The sequence below is a fragment of the Fringilla coelebs genome, assembly GCF_963513975.1.
Source record: "Fringilla coelebs genome assembly, chromosome: 16".
NCBI classification, from domain to species: domain Eukaryota; kingdom Metazoa; phylum Chordata; class Aves; order Passeriformes; family Fringillidae; genus Fringilla; species Fringilla coelebs.
In genome coordinates, this window is record NC_140042.1 from 5,416,398 (window position 1) to 5,433,060 (window position 16,663).

Sequence of the window (16,663 nt, forward strand, 5' to 3'; positions counted from 1 at the left end):
TATGATGAAGTCTCTTTCTTCATCAGGACCATAGGGAGGGCACACCCATCTTCTTTTGAATATTTTTTTATACCCAAATTCAACTTCCTGTCCATTACAGAATGAAATCTGTTGGTAATCCAAGCATGACTAATGTACAAAAGGAGACAGAAGTTTCTTTCCTTCCTAAGCCACATCTTTGATCTCATGGTGTCACTTGGATGCCTACTGAAGAGCCATGCAAAGGCCTGAATCGAGTTTCCTGTACTGATATTCCTCTTTCTGTAAGAAATAAGTTGAGGTTTTTAAATTTGCAAGATAAATGGTGTTTTAAGCTCCCTTAAAATCCATCTGGTGGCTGGCTGACAGCTTCCTATGTACCTATGGTGTGCATACTTCTCCAGCACCCAGGATTAAATAAACACTAGGTTATTTGTTGGTCTTTATCATCTGGCACAGCATTTTTAGGAAGTTGCTTGATCAGTCTTCAGCTTTTGGATTTCAGGGTGTGGTGGGGTGGCTGAAGCTTCCTTGCAAGGTGACCCAAAATGCAGCCTGGTAGCAATGAGCTGAGCTTCTCTCTGCTGGTGTCTGTGTTAGCTTTGAAAAATATGTGGGTGTCTGCAGTCTCCAGGTCTGAAAACACAGAGTTGCAGAGGGTAATTTAAAAGTGAGAACTGTTCTTGTCCTGGTTCTCTTTCCTAGTGTTTCCTGCTTTTCCCAAAGACAGGAATTATTTCACTTGGTATTATTTCCATATTAATCAACTCCAGTGTATATTAGGAAGTTAGGACAGAGGCAAGATTGTTGTGTGAGAGAGAAAAAGAAACAAGAAAAAGGTCAAAACAGTTTAACAAAAGAATAATAATAAAATCCCATAAGCCTGGCTTTGACTTCCAGAGCCATGCTGGGAGATCTTGATCTCCAATTTCAAGCCAGCCTTGAACTGACCTTGGAAGAAGGATTGTGTTCCTCCTTGGAAAACCTCACCAAGACCCCTGAAATTACTGCTTTTGTACTACTGTATTTGAAGAATTCAAATTTGGATTTCATTAGCTTTCTTTGTGTGTTCCAGTCCTTGCTATGGCTCTGCTGTCTGTGTAAGTCAGGAGGAAATATGATCTTACCTTGCCCACGGGGTGCTGTGTTGTGAGCTCCTGATGAAATAAACCTCAGAGCTGTGTTATGTTAAAGGAAAAAAATCAGACTTTTTGAACACTAGGACACCCTTAGGGCCAAATGCTAAATGTTTTCTAGGCTTCAGGCAGCCTCATGTTAAGCCTGCACACTTAGGATTTCTAAATTTAGAGCAGACTTTCAATTGCCCCCTCAAGCAGTGTGCTTGAATGGTATAATAATAGCTGTACTTCCACAGGTATGTCTATGCCATGAGCTCTGAGAACAAGAGTTGTAAATTACAGAGGTAATTTGGCCAAGGTTTGAAATGGGGAAATGTTGCTGACTTTAAAAGCTCAGTACTGAATATCTACATTAAAGGAACACTGTCACACTGGAATTGTTTGTGTCTAAATGAGTTTGTCTGTTACTAATGCCAGCTTACTGTGAGTGAAAACTTTCAAAAATATAGATATTTTTCATTGTGTTTGATTTGTATAGTGTAGCAATCCTTCATATATCATCCATTTCAGTGTTAGTCATTGTAAAATTAATATTTCTTTTGTAACTGCCTTGTTTCTGTAATGCAAGAGTGTTTGTGTGAAGAATTAGAAGGTTTTCCACAGTGTACAAGTTACGAGGCTGAACGCAGACTTAAGTTTTGATTTATTACTTTGTAATACCCCTGATTGATGAAGGCAGTGTTGGAATATTCTTTCTTCCTCTTCTTTTGGAGTGATAGAAGTTTTAGTGATCAAAGTTCGGCTGCCAAATGTCCATGGAGAAATAAGTTGTAAATTAAGTGTCTGTTGAAGCTCTGTCTTCTCTGAAATGTTGATACTTTGCAGAATCGAAACCGCCCTCGAATAATTACTCTCGAATCCTTTAAATACTTACGTATGTGTTTAACTTAACTCATGTCAAGTTATATGTGTAAAGTTAAACATGGAGAAACATATTTGCAGGGTGAGATCATTTGAACATCTCATGATTCACAGCAAAAAATATCCTGTTATTGGCTGAAACCTGCTCCACAGATACACAACATGAAGTTAAGATCAGCGTAGGTCTGTTCACATATTCCTTTTGAAAGTACTTCAGTATGAAGTACTGAATAAATCATTCCAAAGTCCTTGCTAAGTTATTGTCAAGATTAATATAATGATCATTTAAATTGTATGTTGTACCAGATAAGCTAAAACTTAATCTCTGACTAGTTAATTAGAAAGGGAGTGAAATGTGGATAATGCAACTGTAGATGACTAAAGTGCTTTTAATGTTAGACATGTTGGTAGAGCCTATCAGTTTTAGTCAGCATGATTTAAAAATGATTTCCATATGTCTGAATTTGAGTTTGTTTTTCAAATTAAATTCTAGTCTTTTGTATAAGCATTCTGTCAAAGTGTGCAATGGTGGGTGGTATCTCATCTTAGCAAACAATTTTTGGGTAAGGGTGAGGGGAATTCCACCAAAATTCTTCCCTCAGACATATGCATGCAATTCTCACTGAATTTAGTAAGATTTACATGTGTGTTTCCAAAAGGAGGGTTTGGCTAATGAGTTTTCTTTTTTTCTTCCACCAACCCTCAGAGCCTTGGGCTCCCTGTCAGGCAGTGTTTGCATTTGCTGATCAGCGTTTCCACATCTGCTGAGCATTTCCTCTCAGATGCTTTGCCCATCTGAGCACATGACAGTCCTCTCACCAGAGTCCATCCATCCTGACGGCTTGAACCTTGGCAGGAAACATTTCCACTTGGATTTCCACTTGAAGTTGGACTTAGGCAAACACCAAAGCCCGTGTCATTCTACTAATTGTCTTTCAGGTGATGCTGTGACGTGATTGTGAATACATATTGAGAGGGGAGATAATAAACCTGTCTTTCCTTCCTTTTGTTTTTTCTTCCAAGGTTCCAGACAAGTATTTCACCATTTTACTGGATTATCTGCAAGGGCTTCAGGGCAATGCACGAGACAAAACTGTGCAGAAAGCTGAAGCTTTTATGAAGGAATTTGATGGTTCTGATGGAGGAGACCCAGACCTGCTGGGGAAGTGCGAGCGCATCAGACAAGTTCTACAACTGCTGTCCTGAGAGTATTTCTGTGTCATAATTGTTGTCTGGTGGAGGGCTGGAGAGGATGTCACACACTGAGGCTGTAAAGGATTTGTAAAGATAGTACTAAATTTTATACTCGTAATTTTTTCCAATTGAGAATATTTATCGTGTTCTGAGGTGATGAAATAAAAATAACATATATAGCCCATAGCCTTGCTATTAATCTTATTGCACCTCTTTAGAAGAATAATCCTCTCTCCCTCTCATTATTTTTTCTCCGTCTCCCCCTCTAATTACTGTTAAATTTGAGGGACATTGCAGCTCTTAATAAGAAGAGCAAAGGAACCAACATAGAGCCTAGAAGGTCTTTTACAACTGCAGCTTTTAAAATGAGTGTACAGTAGAGTGCATGCTCTGCCAGCTGTAATCTCTCACTTTCAGCTTCAGAAGGATGTCACTTGGATTTGGGAAAGATCATTTTCAGTCTGTTGAACACAGGTTGTATAACAGAATTGCTTATTAGTACTTCACACGGTGTTCTGGAGATACCATCAGTTTTGTTGGTTTTCTTTTTATACTTTAAAGTTTTCAAATGCATTAGGGCAATTGTTTAGATACTCAGATAATGCACAGATGGGAACAGATCAAATCCTTGACTATATGTGGTGAAATCATCACATTGTAGCTAAAATTATCCTACAATCAGAAGTGCTGTGCTGTATCCAGCCTGCCAATATTGCATTTTCCTCTTCCTCTTGCAACTGACATCCAAAAGAGTTAATTCATGTTCATTCCTGTTGGCATGGGGCATTTGTCTCTTATGAACACACTGAAAGTGAAGCTTTCAAGTAAAAACCAAGGACATTAATTACTCAAAGTTGGATGATTGGCTTATTTAATAACACTGGTATTCAGACAGAGTTCTTGACCTGATTCTTTAATGTTTCGGCAAACATTGTTCATACTTTATTAATAACAACTATATGAAATGTGTGGTGGTGTAGAAGAGTGGCTGTCTTTGGGAATTACAGCTTTAATTTGGGTGGGTGAAGGAGGGGAGGATCTATGGATATGCAGGCCTGATTTTCCAATAAGAAGCATTTGAGTGGATTTGACAGCTTTCATCGTCATGGCTTAGTACAAATCTTTGAGAGTATGAAATGCATTAGTAATAACAAATAACTTATGCTTTCTGACTTACTGAGGAGGATGTTTTCAGCCAAAAAAGACTAGAAACCAGCATGCCCTCCTCTAAAAGAATAACTGGGATGAAGTTTGGCACAAGAATGGGCAGAATTGAGCAGCAGTGTCCAGGTTCTTCATTGAGCTGCTGATGGTGCCTCTGGGCACAGCTGGATGAGGGCTGCAGAGGAGACAGAGCCAAAGCCTTTCTGAGCTGTATAGCACTGATCTTCCAGTGAGAAACCTGGTGAAAAGGATCTGTAATAAAGAGAAGTGATCCTGACATTTAGTGAACTCATAAAGATCATTGGGTCATATATTTTACATGTGAGGATATGCAGCTGGGAAAAGCTGCTGTCACTCCAAGCAGAAGCTGAGATTTGTTTCTTTCCATGAGGGAAAATAGGAATTTTTCAGGAATGAAGTTTTCAAAGTATCTTTTTGTGAGTTTATCATTGCATCTTAGATGTCAGAGAAGAATTTTTCTTCTCCCTCAAGACATTTGAACATTGCCACTTTTGAGTTCTCTGTCACACAAAAATGTGAGTCCTCACTGTGCACTCAATATACCTCCTAGCTTAAAAGCGTGAGCACTTTGCAACTGCACTTTGGAAAAGAATTGTAAAAAAGACGATGAAGGTAAGATCTGGGCAAAAATATGGGAGCATTTTATGATTTTGACATATTTGGCAAGATTTGCCTTTTTTGGACCTTAGTTCTGACCATGTGTAAATGCAGACAAATCTGTAAGAAGAGAAGCTTTGTAGATCAAGAATGTCATGTTTCATTTTATATCAATTAATATTAAAAGCACACAAGGCCTGTCAATCTGGAGGCCATATGAACAGTACTGTTTGCAAAAAAAAAGTTGAAGCCTCTCACCAGTGCAGTAATAGACCCCTGGGAGTAGGTCCTGCTCTGCTCTCCTCTTCCTCAGCTGCAGTTCCAGCTTTCCCTTCAGTCCTACTGATTGCTAGGGGAAGGTCATGCTCCTGGGGCTCTGCTTCTTGCAGTTATGGAAAATTCAGAAGCTACAGTTGAAGGTAATTGTTGCTGTGGTTGTGTTGGGCAGAGAAAGCAAAGCATGGTGCTTCCTGCCATGTGCCTTTTGCTGTAGGTACTGTCCAGTGATCAGAGGGGTCTTGAAATTGGGTAAAAGATTTGTAAAACTGCTGCTTGGTGGTGCTGTGTCTTGCATGTCAGAGCTCAATTTGAAATATTCTAAGAGTTGTGTAATACTGGTTGCAAATAGAACAGGACACTTTAATTGCATTTCATTTTTTTACTTTGCACCTTTTCTTCAAGAATCTTCAGCCATTTGTTTTGTGAGACAAGTTATCCTCACAACAGCCAGGAAATGCAAGAGCACTCATTTTTGGGAGATCTGTGTTGCTCAGCCTGTTTAGAAGACAAGATTATGAGGACCCAGAGAGCTTATCCCACAAACTGCCACTGCTGTAGTGGCTCTGGCAAGCAAATCTTGCCTTGTCCATGTGCTATCCACCACACCAGCCTCTGCTTCCTGCTCAGCCTGGCATTTTCATCCCTGGATCTACATTATGTGATGAGTAAGCCTAGAAAAATCTCCTCCATTGTGCATATTAAATTATTTATCTTAAATTATTAAGTGTGCAGTCAGTTACTGAATTCCTGCAGCTGGTTGGAGCTGTGTGGGAAGATGTCATCTGGCACTTTATTCCCTTTTTGTTACTTGGTCATGTACAGTTTTCAAATCCCAGCATTGCCTGTATCTTAGGCAATCACATGGGCACAGATAGGACAAAATTGTGTCTTTGCCTCTGTTTGAATGAGTCTGCTGTGTTAATAAAAATGGCATCCCAGGCTAGAAGTAGCAGTGTGTACAGAATGACAAATTACATCTTCATCTGCCTGCACTAATCGCCTTCTAGTCGAGTTAATCTGCATTGTGTTGCTCTGGCTAGCAGAATGCATGTCCTAAGAGAATGCTGAAGTCAGGACTTCCAGGCAAAATAAAGGCACACTAATTACTTAGAATTGCTTAAAGCTGGAACTGTGCCTCTAATGGAAGTACTAATTACTCAAAATTTGACAGTGGAAGAATTTCCCTTTAATTTGGCTGATCCTTGCTGTGGGTTGTGTATCTATTTGGTTCTCCACTGTCTGCCCACAATTTTAATTTGTTATCACCATTGTAAAATTACTGTGTAAATGAATTGTGTTTAGATTTGGAAAGGGCATCTTGGACTTGTTGAATGTATAGTTTATTTCCTTATTTCCTGTCACTGGAAAATTGCTCTGCTTTGTTTCTCTTCATTTTAAAGCAAGGTGATTATTGACTCATCTCCCGTTTTTTCAAATAGCTTAGAAATGCATATCTTTGGTTTGAGTTTGGGGGTTTTGGTTTTGTTTTGTGGGTTTTTCTGAATTTTGCCATCAAGTCAGGCAAAGTAAAAAACATTAAAATCTACACCCATTTCTGCAAATCAGTGTCAAAAACAGCAATCGTAAAAGAGATTTAAGTTGCAAAATCAAGCACTCAGAAAATTAGAAAACATAAGAATGGAAATTGTCTGTGTAATTTAAATTTTACTCCTTCATGCATATGTGGTAGGATGGAACTTCTTAATTATGTCATCAAGGCTGTGTTTTCCTTTGTGTGCAATTGGTAAGTTATTTATTCAGTGTTTTCCTTGCAGCTCTGCTGCTCTTCTCATTTTTAAAAGGTAGGTCTACAAAGCAGTCCCAAAGCCAGAGAAGTAACTTTGCAGTTGGGCTTTGATCCTGCACAGAAATAAGTAGGAACTTTCCTATTCCTTTGGTGTAGGAACTAGTCATAGATGTTTCATCACAAATGTTCCCTTTAAAACATGTTTAAATGTTCTGATTCATTTACAGTCAAAATACCAAATTGATGTTACTTAATTTAAATCCAGTTTTGTTGACATAAAACTTTCCAGTGGCTTATTCTGGTTTAGCCTTTGGTTTCCTTTTATGTCTTCCTTTCTGTACAGCTGAATGAGCTTGTTATTTCTGTCCCTGCAAATAGGAATATTAGTTGTTTACAGCGATTCCAGTCATACAAGGACACAATTAAATGTCCTTGCCTGTGCAGGACAAGCTCATTTTCACAGTGATTTATAATTATGTTCTATTTTAAATTCTTCATAAGAACCTACATAGTCAACAACTTAAAGCGGTTTTAAATAATTATTATTTTAAAATAAGGGCTTTTTTTCCCCTTCAAGGAGCATGGAATAACAAACTAAATAAAACTAATTAGTAAATAGTGGGGGAAGGGCAAAGCAAAACAGTGGTTTATCTTTCTTTGTCAAAACAAAGCTGAATAAGAAGCTTGTGCTACTAAGAAACTGGTGTTGCAGACATAGAGGGAGGGCCCTCTGGGTACAAACAGAAGAACACTCATACAGTTGCTCTTACTGATTTTTTTCCTTACATGCAGAAAATTTTTGGCATTCCCCAACAAAACCCACAAAAACACCTACGTCAAAAAGTTAAATAGGTTTCAAAATCAAATCTTTAAAGGTCAAGAAATGCCACATGTATATAAATGGCCAGAATAATTAAAATTCTACCTCTCTGTGCCTCCAGCCTGGAGACTGAATGAAGGGGGATTGTGTTAGAGGCAAACAAGCAAAAACCTCTAAATTATGTGAGCACATAGTTAAAATTGCCAGATACCCTTCTGTTCGTAGGAAGGTGGAGTTACATTCCCTATTAGCTGTAGTTATTCCGATTTTTTAATGAATATTCTCTGCTAATTGAAATATCACATCTGTGACAACTTACGTCTGTTCTTCTCAAGGTCCCATGTGTATTTTATAAAATTGTGAGCCACGGGACACAGAATCTGTCACTCTTACTTGCTTACAAACAGCCAGACCAGCCATGGCACTGTGAAAATCATCATTTGCTGTTGAGCTCCTTTGGACCCAAAGGATGTTTGGCCCTGTGTTTCCCTGTATTGGTCTGGAGGTACAACAGGCTTTGGCACCATCTTTTGTACCAGCCAGGCTTGCTTAAGCTCCATGAAATTGCCCAAATCTGGCCCAGGGATGCTGCTGATGGAATTTGCCAGGCGAGCAGTGACGTGAGCCCGTGCAGCGCCGGGAGGCTGCGGGGTCCCAGCTGCTTGGGATGCTCAGCCCATGGCTGAGTGCCCTCCTTGCTGCCTGCTCTCATTCCTGAGCTGCTGGGAGTTGCCACCATTTTATTTGTCTGCTTTCCATGGGCTTAATTGGACTAAACAAACTGTTTTAAAGCTATCTTGAGAAATTGAAAACTTGAGCTACGGCGATGGTGTTTCTCTGGTAGCATAGATACGTGTAAACAGACTTTATGGATTTCACATGGACAGGACCCTTTATTAGAAGCAGAAGGTCTTGCAGGATCCTGGAAAGGAGTGATCAGCATCCTGATTTACCTTGTTAAACAGGACTGGTATTTCCGTGAGCTGTCACAAATAAATGCTCACAGATAGGCACAAGGACAAGCAGCCAGGAAACCATGTATGGGCATCGACTGTGCCAGAGGGCAGGGATGACAGCGAGGAATGTAACCTCCTGAAGTTCCCTGGTTAAGGCAGAACGCCACCTGGCACAAACCCTGGCTGCCATAAGGTTAAAAATAACAAATAGCATCCCTATTACATAAGGAAATCTTTTGTCACTGTTTAATGGGGCACTGTGATATGCCGGAAAGAATAAGTACGGAGTTTCTCTGAAGTCTTGTGGTTAGTGCTCAGGGCCAAGGCAGCTGAAAATACCAGGGCTGATTGCAAGCAGGACCCTGTGTACAAGCTGCTGGCATTAAACAGGCAAAATCTGGGTGAAATTCCAGTGTCTAAGCATGCTCAGCAGCAGCCTCAGCCCAGTTACTGCACTGGCGGCACTTCCTTCAGTGCCAGGAAAGACTTTGGGTCCTGTTTTGTGATGATGGTGTTACTGCAATATAAATACAGAGGATTTGTGTGTCCAGAGCAACCTCAGAACTCTCTGGAGGGCTGCAGTCCATGAACCACTTCTGGGTTCTTGCAGGAAATGGAAAATGGAGCAGCTGTGGAAGTTACTATGAGTGTTCTCCAAACTGACCCCAGCAGTACCATGGACCTCACCTGCCTACAGGTCACTCCCAGCCCCACGAAGGAAGTGCCTGCTTTGGTTTCAGTTAAAGAAGGAACCTGGAGTGGTGGTAATGCTCAGGTTTTCCTCTGCATCCCAGGAGACTCTGTCTGTGATGATCCTGCAGCCTGTGTCCAAGCCACAATTTCCTGTTCCAATGGCAGCTTGCAGGACTGTCAAAGGCAACTCTGATTTCCAGTTTGACTGCTCAGCTCTGCCTACACCATCCTCTCCTTGGCTGTGATCCCTCTCAGGTCAGTACAGCTGTTACTTGTAACCCTTACCAAAGATTCTTGGCAGCTTTCCTGCTGTAAGCAGGAGCATTTGTCAGCAGATGGTCCTCACACTTCCCTTTTAGGTCCCCAGCTGTACCCCCACCACCTCCATGCACCCAGCTGTGCTTCCACTTTCTGTCTTTGTGTGAAAATGTGCCTTCAGGTGCTTGGCACTTCAGCTAGGATAGCAGGAAGCATTGAGGATTGAAAGATCTTCATACTGTAGTTATAAGAATGGAGCTATCCTTAAAATTTCCCCCACATTCCTTCAAGATGTCTCTGGGTTTCCATCCCCCCAGCTGTTCCCTGGGGACATGTCCCACCAAATAAATGCAAACCTTGCATCTGGACATGCTTTTGTTTGGAAGAGATCAGGCCAGTCTGAACCTCATCCCAGACTGAGCGTCTTGTGAAAATTGAGAGAGGTGGTAGAAGTTATTTAAGCACTTGTAGAAGTGCCTGAGATGAGTGAAAAGGAATCTGTAAACAGAAGGTTGTCAGTGCCCTGGTAAGGCTGGGGGGCTCTGCCTCTTGTTTGGGCACTGACACGTGTGTTGGTGCTTTCCAGCATGCAGCCTGTGTGTGCCTCCTCTGGCTCCTGGGTGCAGGTTCCAGGCAGGATCATGGAGGGTCAGGGTCACTCTCTAGGCTGTCCCTTCATGGAAACAAACACTCCCTGGCCAAATTACAGGGTGGTTCATGAGCCCCTCAGCAGTGGAAAGGGTGAACTTGGTGAAGGAACAGTGGCAGGGAGGTGATGCTCCTAGAAATTATTAATTCATTGTAGAGGGCACACACCTCAGAACCCAGACCACTGCCAGATATTTTTATGATCAAAAAGAAGAAAACATTTTATATAATTTGAATTTTCAGTGCTTTTAACATGGTGTTTAATCTCAGAGATGGACATTCTGCAGTGGGCAGATGGTTGCATTATGAATATTGTACCAGCATCTTTCTTGCCTTCCTGTGCAAGCTCCTGAGTAGATTACAACTTAATTTAACTGATAGATGGAAAAGTTCAGCTGGCTGAATTAGCAAAGAAGATGAGGAGGAAGTTCATCAAAGTTAGGAAATGCATAAGTTAGAAATAGGCTAGGTATTGCTGTCTGGGTTCTAGGTCTGATAAAACTCATTCAGAAATTACCACCTGTGCAGCAATATGGCATGAAACAGCTCTCTGCACCTTATTGTCTTATTCCTCCTTTGAGCAGCCAGGTCTGCCAGCTACAGAGCACAGAATGTGGAAGGAAAACTACAGTGAACTTGACAATTATTTCCAGAGATTGGTTCAGTCCTAGAAAATATTCATTGGCTCACTAAAAAAAACCAGGGGTTCCCCTGTTGTTTTCTAAATCCTTTTTTTATTATTGCAGCTGTCTTTGGACAAAGGGAGGGGAAAAAAGTGACCGCAGAGAGCTCAGGAGTACATCTTTGACATTGTTTAATGAGAAAACAGTGACTGTTGTTGAATCACCCTGCTAACACAGAGCAGACAGAGCATCTCAGTTCATTTTTGTTTGGCTTTTGTTTTGAGGGGTCCCAGCAGAAGCTGAAAGGGTGGCAGGTGAGCCTGGGTTTGTGCTGTTCCCCACACTGCAGGTGGTTACTGCTCCAAGAGATTGAGATGAATATGACCAATGCTGTCTTTCTGCAGACAGCATGTCCTCACTTTTCTGCTCTGCTTGTGACAGTGTCCCCCTCCCTGCTAATGGAATGGGATTGCAGCCAGGAGAATGGATCAATCAGCCTTTATTTGCATCATTGCTGTGGGTCCTGTCTCCCTCATAAAGTTGCTTTAATGGTCAAATTAAACTTTTGACTCTCTCTGCAGCTGAAGGCACTGGTGGTTTGGGTTGTCCAGAGGAACACTCCAGAGAGTGCTGGGTGGGCTCCTCACTGGTCCTGGAAAAGGGCACCTGAGTGCAGGTAATGGGGAACAGCAAACTCATGTTTTAGACAGAAACCGTCTAAAACTCATGTTTAGACAGAAAACCAATCCCACTGTAATGCAGAACTGTGTGCTGGCTGAGACTGGCAACAACAGCCCACGTGCCACAGAAGTTGCTGATGCTTGTAATTTAATTTATTTTTTTTTGTACGACTGAGAGGTATTTCCAGTTCAGCCAGTTACAGGAGGGTAATTATCGATCCCATAAAACGTTTTGTCACTGAGATTTGAAAATGTCAAAATAATGCACACTGGTGCCACAGCCCCATGGATTAAAATGTGCTGCAGCTTTTCAGAGTGAATTTTTAATATGTGGAAATGATAAAATAATTGTCTCAGAGGAAAACAGACAGATGTCTCAGCTGGCTTATCTAGAAAATCCTGCCATTTCTCTCAGACGTGACCTTTACCTAGGTCATCCTGCCTTTTTTGCAACTCAACTGGATCATTCTGATGGGCACCAGCTTGACATAACCTTGAAATGGGTTCAAAATCTGGCCCAAGCTGTTTTGTGGATAGAAGAAAGTAAAATGCTCGTAGTCCCTCTCTGATTGTCAGGATGCTAAGGCTGTAATTCAAGTCATTAGGCTTAGTATATAAAGCCCTTGATAATCTAAGTCTTAAGAACCTGAAAGGTCGCTTGTGGTCCAGTAATCCTGAATAGTAAATGTGATGAGCTGGCAGTGACTGTCCTGATCCTAAAGCATCTCTCCAAATAAAGGCTGGTCTCTGCCCCACAAGAATATGCACATTATTTCCAGATGAGCCAAGAGGCTGGGCAAGGAGTAAGCAGCTTGCCTGCTGAACAGCTTTGTGCAACACTGATTGGTTTGAAATTATTTCATTAACTGGACTGAAGGAGTAGACAAGAGGGTGCTGGAGGTTTTAAGGACACACCCTGCTCTGGCTGCAGTGCTGCACTGGAGAGACCTTTGCTCGTCACCAAGATCCCTCAAACCCTCCCCAAAATCTGCCAGTGCAGCTGCTCACGTGAATGAAATGAGCAGAGGTTGCTCATGATAGGAATGGCTCATCCCTGGTCTGAGAAGGGTGTCAGAGGTTGTTCATGTTCACACAAGTGATGGGGACAGGGAATGTGAAACATCTGGCCAGAGGTGCAGCAGCTGGCATTAAGCAGGCGGGCGACTGAGAAGATCTGGCAGGTCCTGGGTGGCCATATCCCAGCTGTGACCCCTTTACAGGGATCCAAAAGGCAGTGGCTTTGTGGAACAGCACAGAGAGGGGGTTTGGTGCCTGGCAGTGCTGGATGGCAGCGTGCCAGGAGCCCTAGGGTAGTTCTGTGGGAGGAAAGGACAGATGTGGAGGAGGGACTGATGGTATAATCTATAGGGTCCATTAAACATGAGCATTTAAAGAGCTCAGTCCTTAAAGAGATCTTGATATCTCCTCGGGAAGGTGCCAGAGAGGTAAAGAAATGGGGGACTGGGAACACTGAACCACTTATGGGACCACTTGTAGGTCCCCTCTTGGTGCCTGACCCTCCTTTTCATGCCTGTTTTTGTGCTGAGGGCAGTTAGAGGTCAGCTGGGAGTAGGGCTGCATGACTTTGTTTTTCTCCTTAAATGTCTCCTTGCCTTTCAATTTGTTCAGTATTTGAACTGATTTTCATCTTTATATTGTATTTATTTAGTGGTGCTCTGGATTTGGTTATTTTTGTGCCCTGAAGGGCCTACTTTGCCATTCCATTTTAATATATAACTTCTATTAACATCAAGGCTTGCTGCATGCATAAAGGGGCACTGAATAACTAAACTGTACTTAAATACCTGTGACCTCTTGGCTCTTCTATATGGGATGATTATTAATGTTTTGTCCTTGCAGTGTTTCATCAGAAGATGCTGCCACACCAGGCAGAGCTGGGGAGGTCTGATCATCCCTTTATTACAGATGGGTGAAACAGAGGAAAAGAGATTAAAAGATTTGCCAGGAACACAGAGCAATCAGTGGCTGTGCTGAAAATAGAAACCAGGATCCTGGTTTCCATTCCCCAAATCTGGCCTCTAGACAACACCATATTAAAAATGTAAATGCAAACACAGACAATCTTTCCTTTTTCAAACCTTTCCTGTGAACGTTTTGTGTCCTTTTGACTCTGTTTCACAGAATAACCTGGTAGCATTTGGATCAAAGAATCAGGAGCTGTCTGGGCTGAGCTCACTGGATGCTGCAAAGGGAACTGGACTGGACCACCAAAACCTCAGAGTGACCAAAGAGCTCATGGCAGAAGGTGGGAGGAGACTTGTGTCTATTTTGAGGCAGGAAAGTATTCAGTAGGCTACTGTTCAAAATACTTTGATTACTGTATTTAAGGAAGCCAAAAGTGATACTGTTGTGACAGCCAGTCCCTCAGCCTTTGTATTCTAGAAAATATTCCCTCTTGTGATGCACCACAGATCCAAAGCTGGCAGCAGAAGGACATGCAGGCATTTTAACTGTTTGCTATTAAGTCTGCAGATGATGGGTAAATCAAACACAACTGAGGTTTGAAATGCCCAGCCAGAAGGGAAGAGTGAATTGGGTCTCACTGAGGAATGGCACAGCTGCAGGGCCTCCTGCTCCTCACAACAGACATGCTGGCAGTGCCATTACTGGGCTCATTCCTTTGGGCTTGGCCCAGCTTTATTTCTGTTCCCATATTGTTCCTCCATGCTGTAAACAGGCTTGATGATCAAAAAAAATAAAAATAGCATATGGATGCAACCCAACCAAACAGCCAGAGTAAACTTCATGGGAAAACTGGATTTAGAAATGCACCCCTGAGTCATGCCAAAGAGTCCACGTTAAAGGCTTTTTAAAGAAGCAATTAGAAAGCAGTCTCCTTTTAAAGATACCTCCCAGAGCTTATTACAGGGACAGAACCTGCAAATTAGGGCCAAATTCTGCCTGTCTCCCTCATGTGCATGTCTTTGTGTGAGCAGGGTTTGAGATGTGGCTGCACTCGCTCAGATCCCGCAGTGACAGCAGCTTGGGGTCCCTGCTGTGTCCAGAGGAACTGGGAATCCAGAGGGAAAGCGGCCACATCGTCACTGGGACACCTGAGAGGGAAAGTGAGTGTTGTTGGAGCCTGTTAGGGACATACCCTGCTGCATCAAGTCCTGAATTCCTGCTGTTGTTACTGGCGAGCTTAAAATAAACATTGGGAAAACTCAGCTGAAGTCAAAGGGATGAGAGCTGGCCTTGATGGAGTTGATGCATCTTCCCTGAGGCATCTCATCCCAGAGCTCAGGACCCTCTGAATCCCTTTCCACTCCACAGAAGCCCAAAATAAGTGAGGTGAGATGAAACATAAATCAAGATGGCAAGCTGAGGACATCCCCTCTCTCTGGTTAGAAAGCTCCTGGATCTGAGCAGTTGTGGGATCAAGGTTGCTCATTTGCCCAGAGAGTGGGGACATGGTGGGGAGCTGGGAGTGTCTCCTTGAGGCTCACAGGCCTGGGGTAAGGGTTCAGCTCACCTGTACAGGTGGGCTCAATCTTGAATGTTTTAGTGTCTGGGAATAGCCTCTTTCGAAAAGATCTTGTGCTTCCTCTTCCTGCTCACTGTTGAAATCGTAGCAAGAAAAATGCAGATTTCATTAGCAAAACTGTTGCCTTCTGCCATTTCTGCTGGCTTAGGAGAGCAAAGTCTCACTGCTGAGGACTGAACGTGATGCAGTTTTCAATGCTCAGCCCAGGAGCTTCTGAAACACATCCACGTTTTGTGAGGTTAATAATACTGTAATCACTGATGCTGAATTTTTTACTGGTTCAGGCCATATGTCTCTGACCTAATTAGACTTTTACTGGCTAATGGTTTCTGGAGCAAACCTCTGAGGGTTTTTTGTGTCTGGTTCCTGAAGAGTCAGTCAAGAGGGAAATGCAGCTGCCTGGTGCTGTGCTCCTGCTTTGAAATGGCCAAGTGCCTTGTTCACTCACTGCAGGCTGATGCCTGTCCGTGCTGTTAACCAGGGCAGATAATACTGATACATTTTAACTTAAAAATTAGTGATTGGATTAAATATTAATCTGTAGCCTCCAAAACAGCACTGTGCCCCTTTGGCTGGTGATGGTGTGCATGATCCATTAGCATTTCTGAACCTCACAATTTGGAAATCCCTGAAACGCTTCCAGGGCAGTCAGGGTTTGTTTAAAGCAGCTCTTAGGTGGAGATGAGCTCATTTCTCAGTATTACCACTGCTGAGACCGCAGGTAAAAAGCTACAGGCTGGATTTTGCAACTGCAAGTCATGTTTCAAGTGCTTCATGGGTGATAAAATACGAGAGTTTTGATAGATTTTGTTACTTTATTATCTGCTGGGGGCACATTCACTGTGTCGCCCCTTTTGATGCACCTGCTAGTGGTGACTGGTTCTGATCATGTTTCTATCACTGTCTCATGTGGCCTTTGAGCTAATCTTTTCTCTTTTCCATTTGGACTTTTCTTCTCTAAGCCAGGGATAATGGCACTTCTTTAGCTGGAGTGCACTTCACATTCAAGTGAAGGGTGCAGTGCTGCTGCTGAAATGTGTCACAGACCCCATGCAGTGAGAAAGAGGATGGGGCTTTTTAAAGACAAACTACATAGGGCTGTCAAAGCTGGTATCATACTTAACACCATTTAACTTTCCTTTGACAGGTGCCTGGCCTGTGGCTCTGGACAGAAAACCCAAAACCTCCCAAACCCAGTAGGAACTTGTTCCCCCAAGCTCCATTCTGAGACCTGAGTTCATGATAGGCAGCTCCAGCCTGGAAGGCAAAGCTTGCACATGGATTAATGGCTTAAAGGAGCCTGCTGGGTTCAGGGTCAGCAGCATTTTGGCTGTGGAAGGCTCAGAGGAGTTGGAGGCTGGGTTTGGGGGGTGGATTTGGGCCAGAGCTCGGTCAGGGCTGTCCGTGCTCGGCTGCGCCAGGCGGTCCCGGCTGTCGGCACGTGTTAATTAGCTGAGGAGAAGGGTCCAGGGCAGCTTGTGCTGCTTCAAAGGGCCCTT

At 42.7% G+C, this 16,663-nt stretch overlaps 1 protein-coding gene across 1 annotated transcript in view; it reads left to right on the forward strand.

Annotated features, from left to right (window-relative positions):
• CHLSN (cholesin) overlaps positions 1-16,663 on the forward strand; it is a 138,988-nt gene that overhangs the window by 115,993 nt on the left and 6,332 nt on the right. The window contains exons 5-7 of the mRNA XM_084216249.1: positions 3,003-3,178; positions 9,573-9,705; positions 13,802-13,925. Of these exons, the coding sequence (XP_084072375.1) occupies positions 3,003-3,178; positions 9,573-9,705; positions 13,802-13,925 (433 nt within the window). The remainder of the gene's footprint in view (positions 1-3,002; positions 3,179-9,572; positions 9,706-13,801; positions 13,926-16,663) is intronic.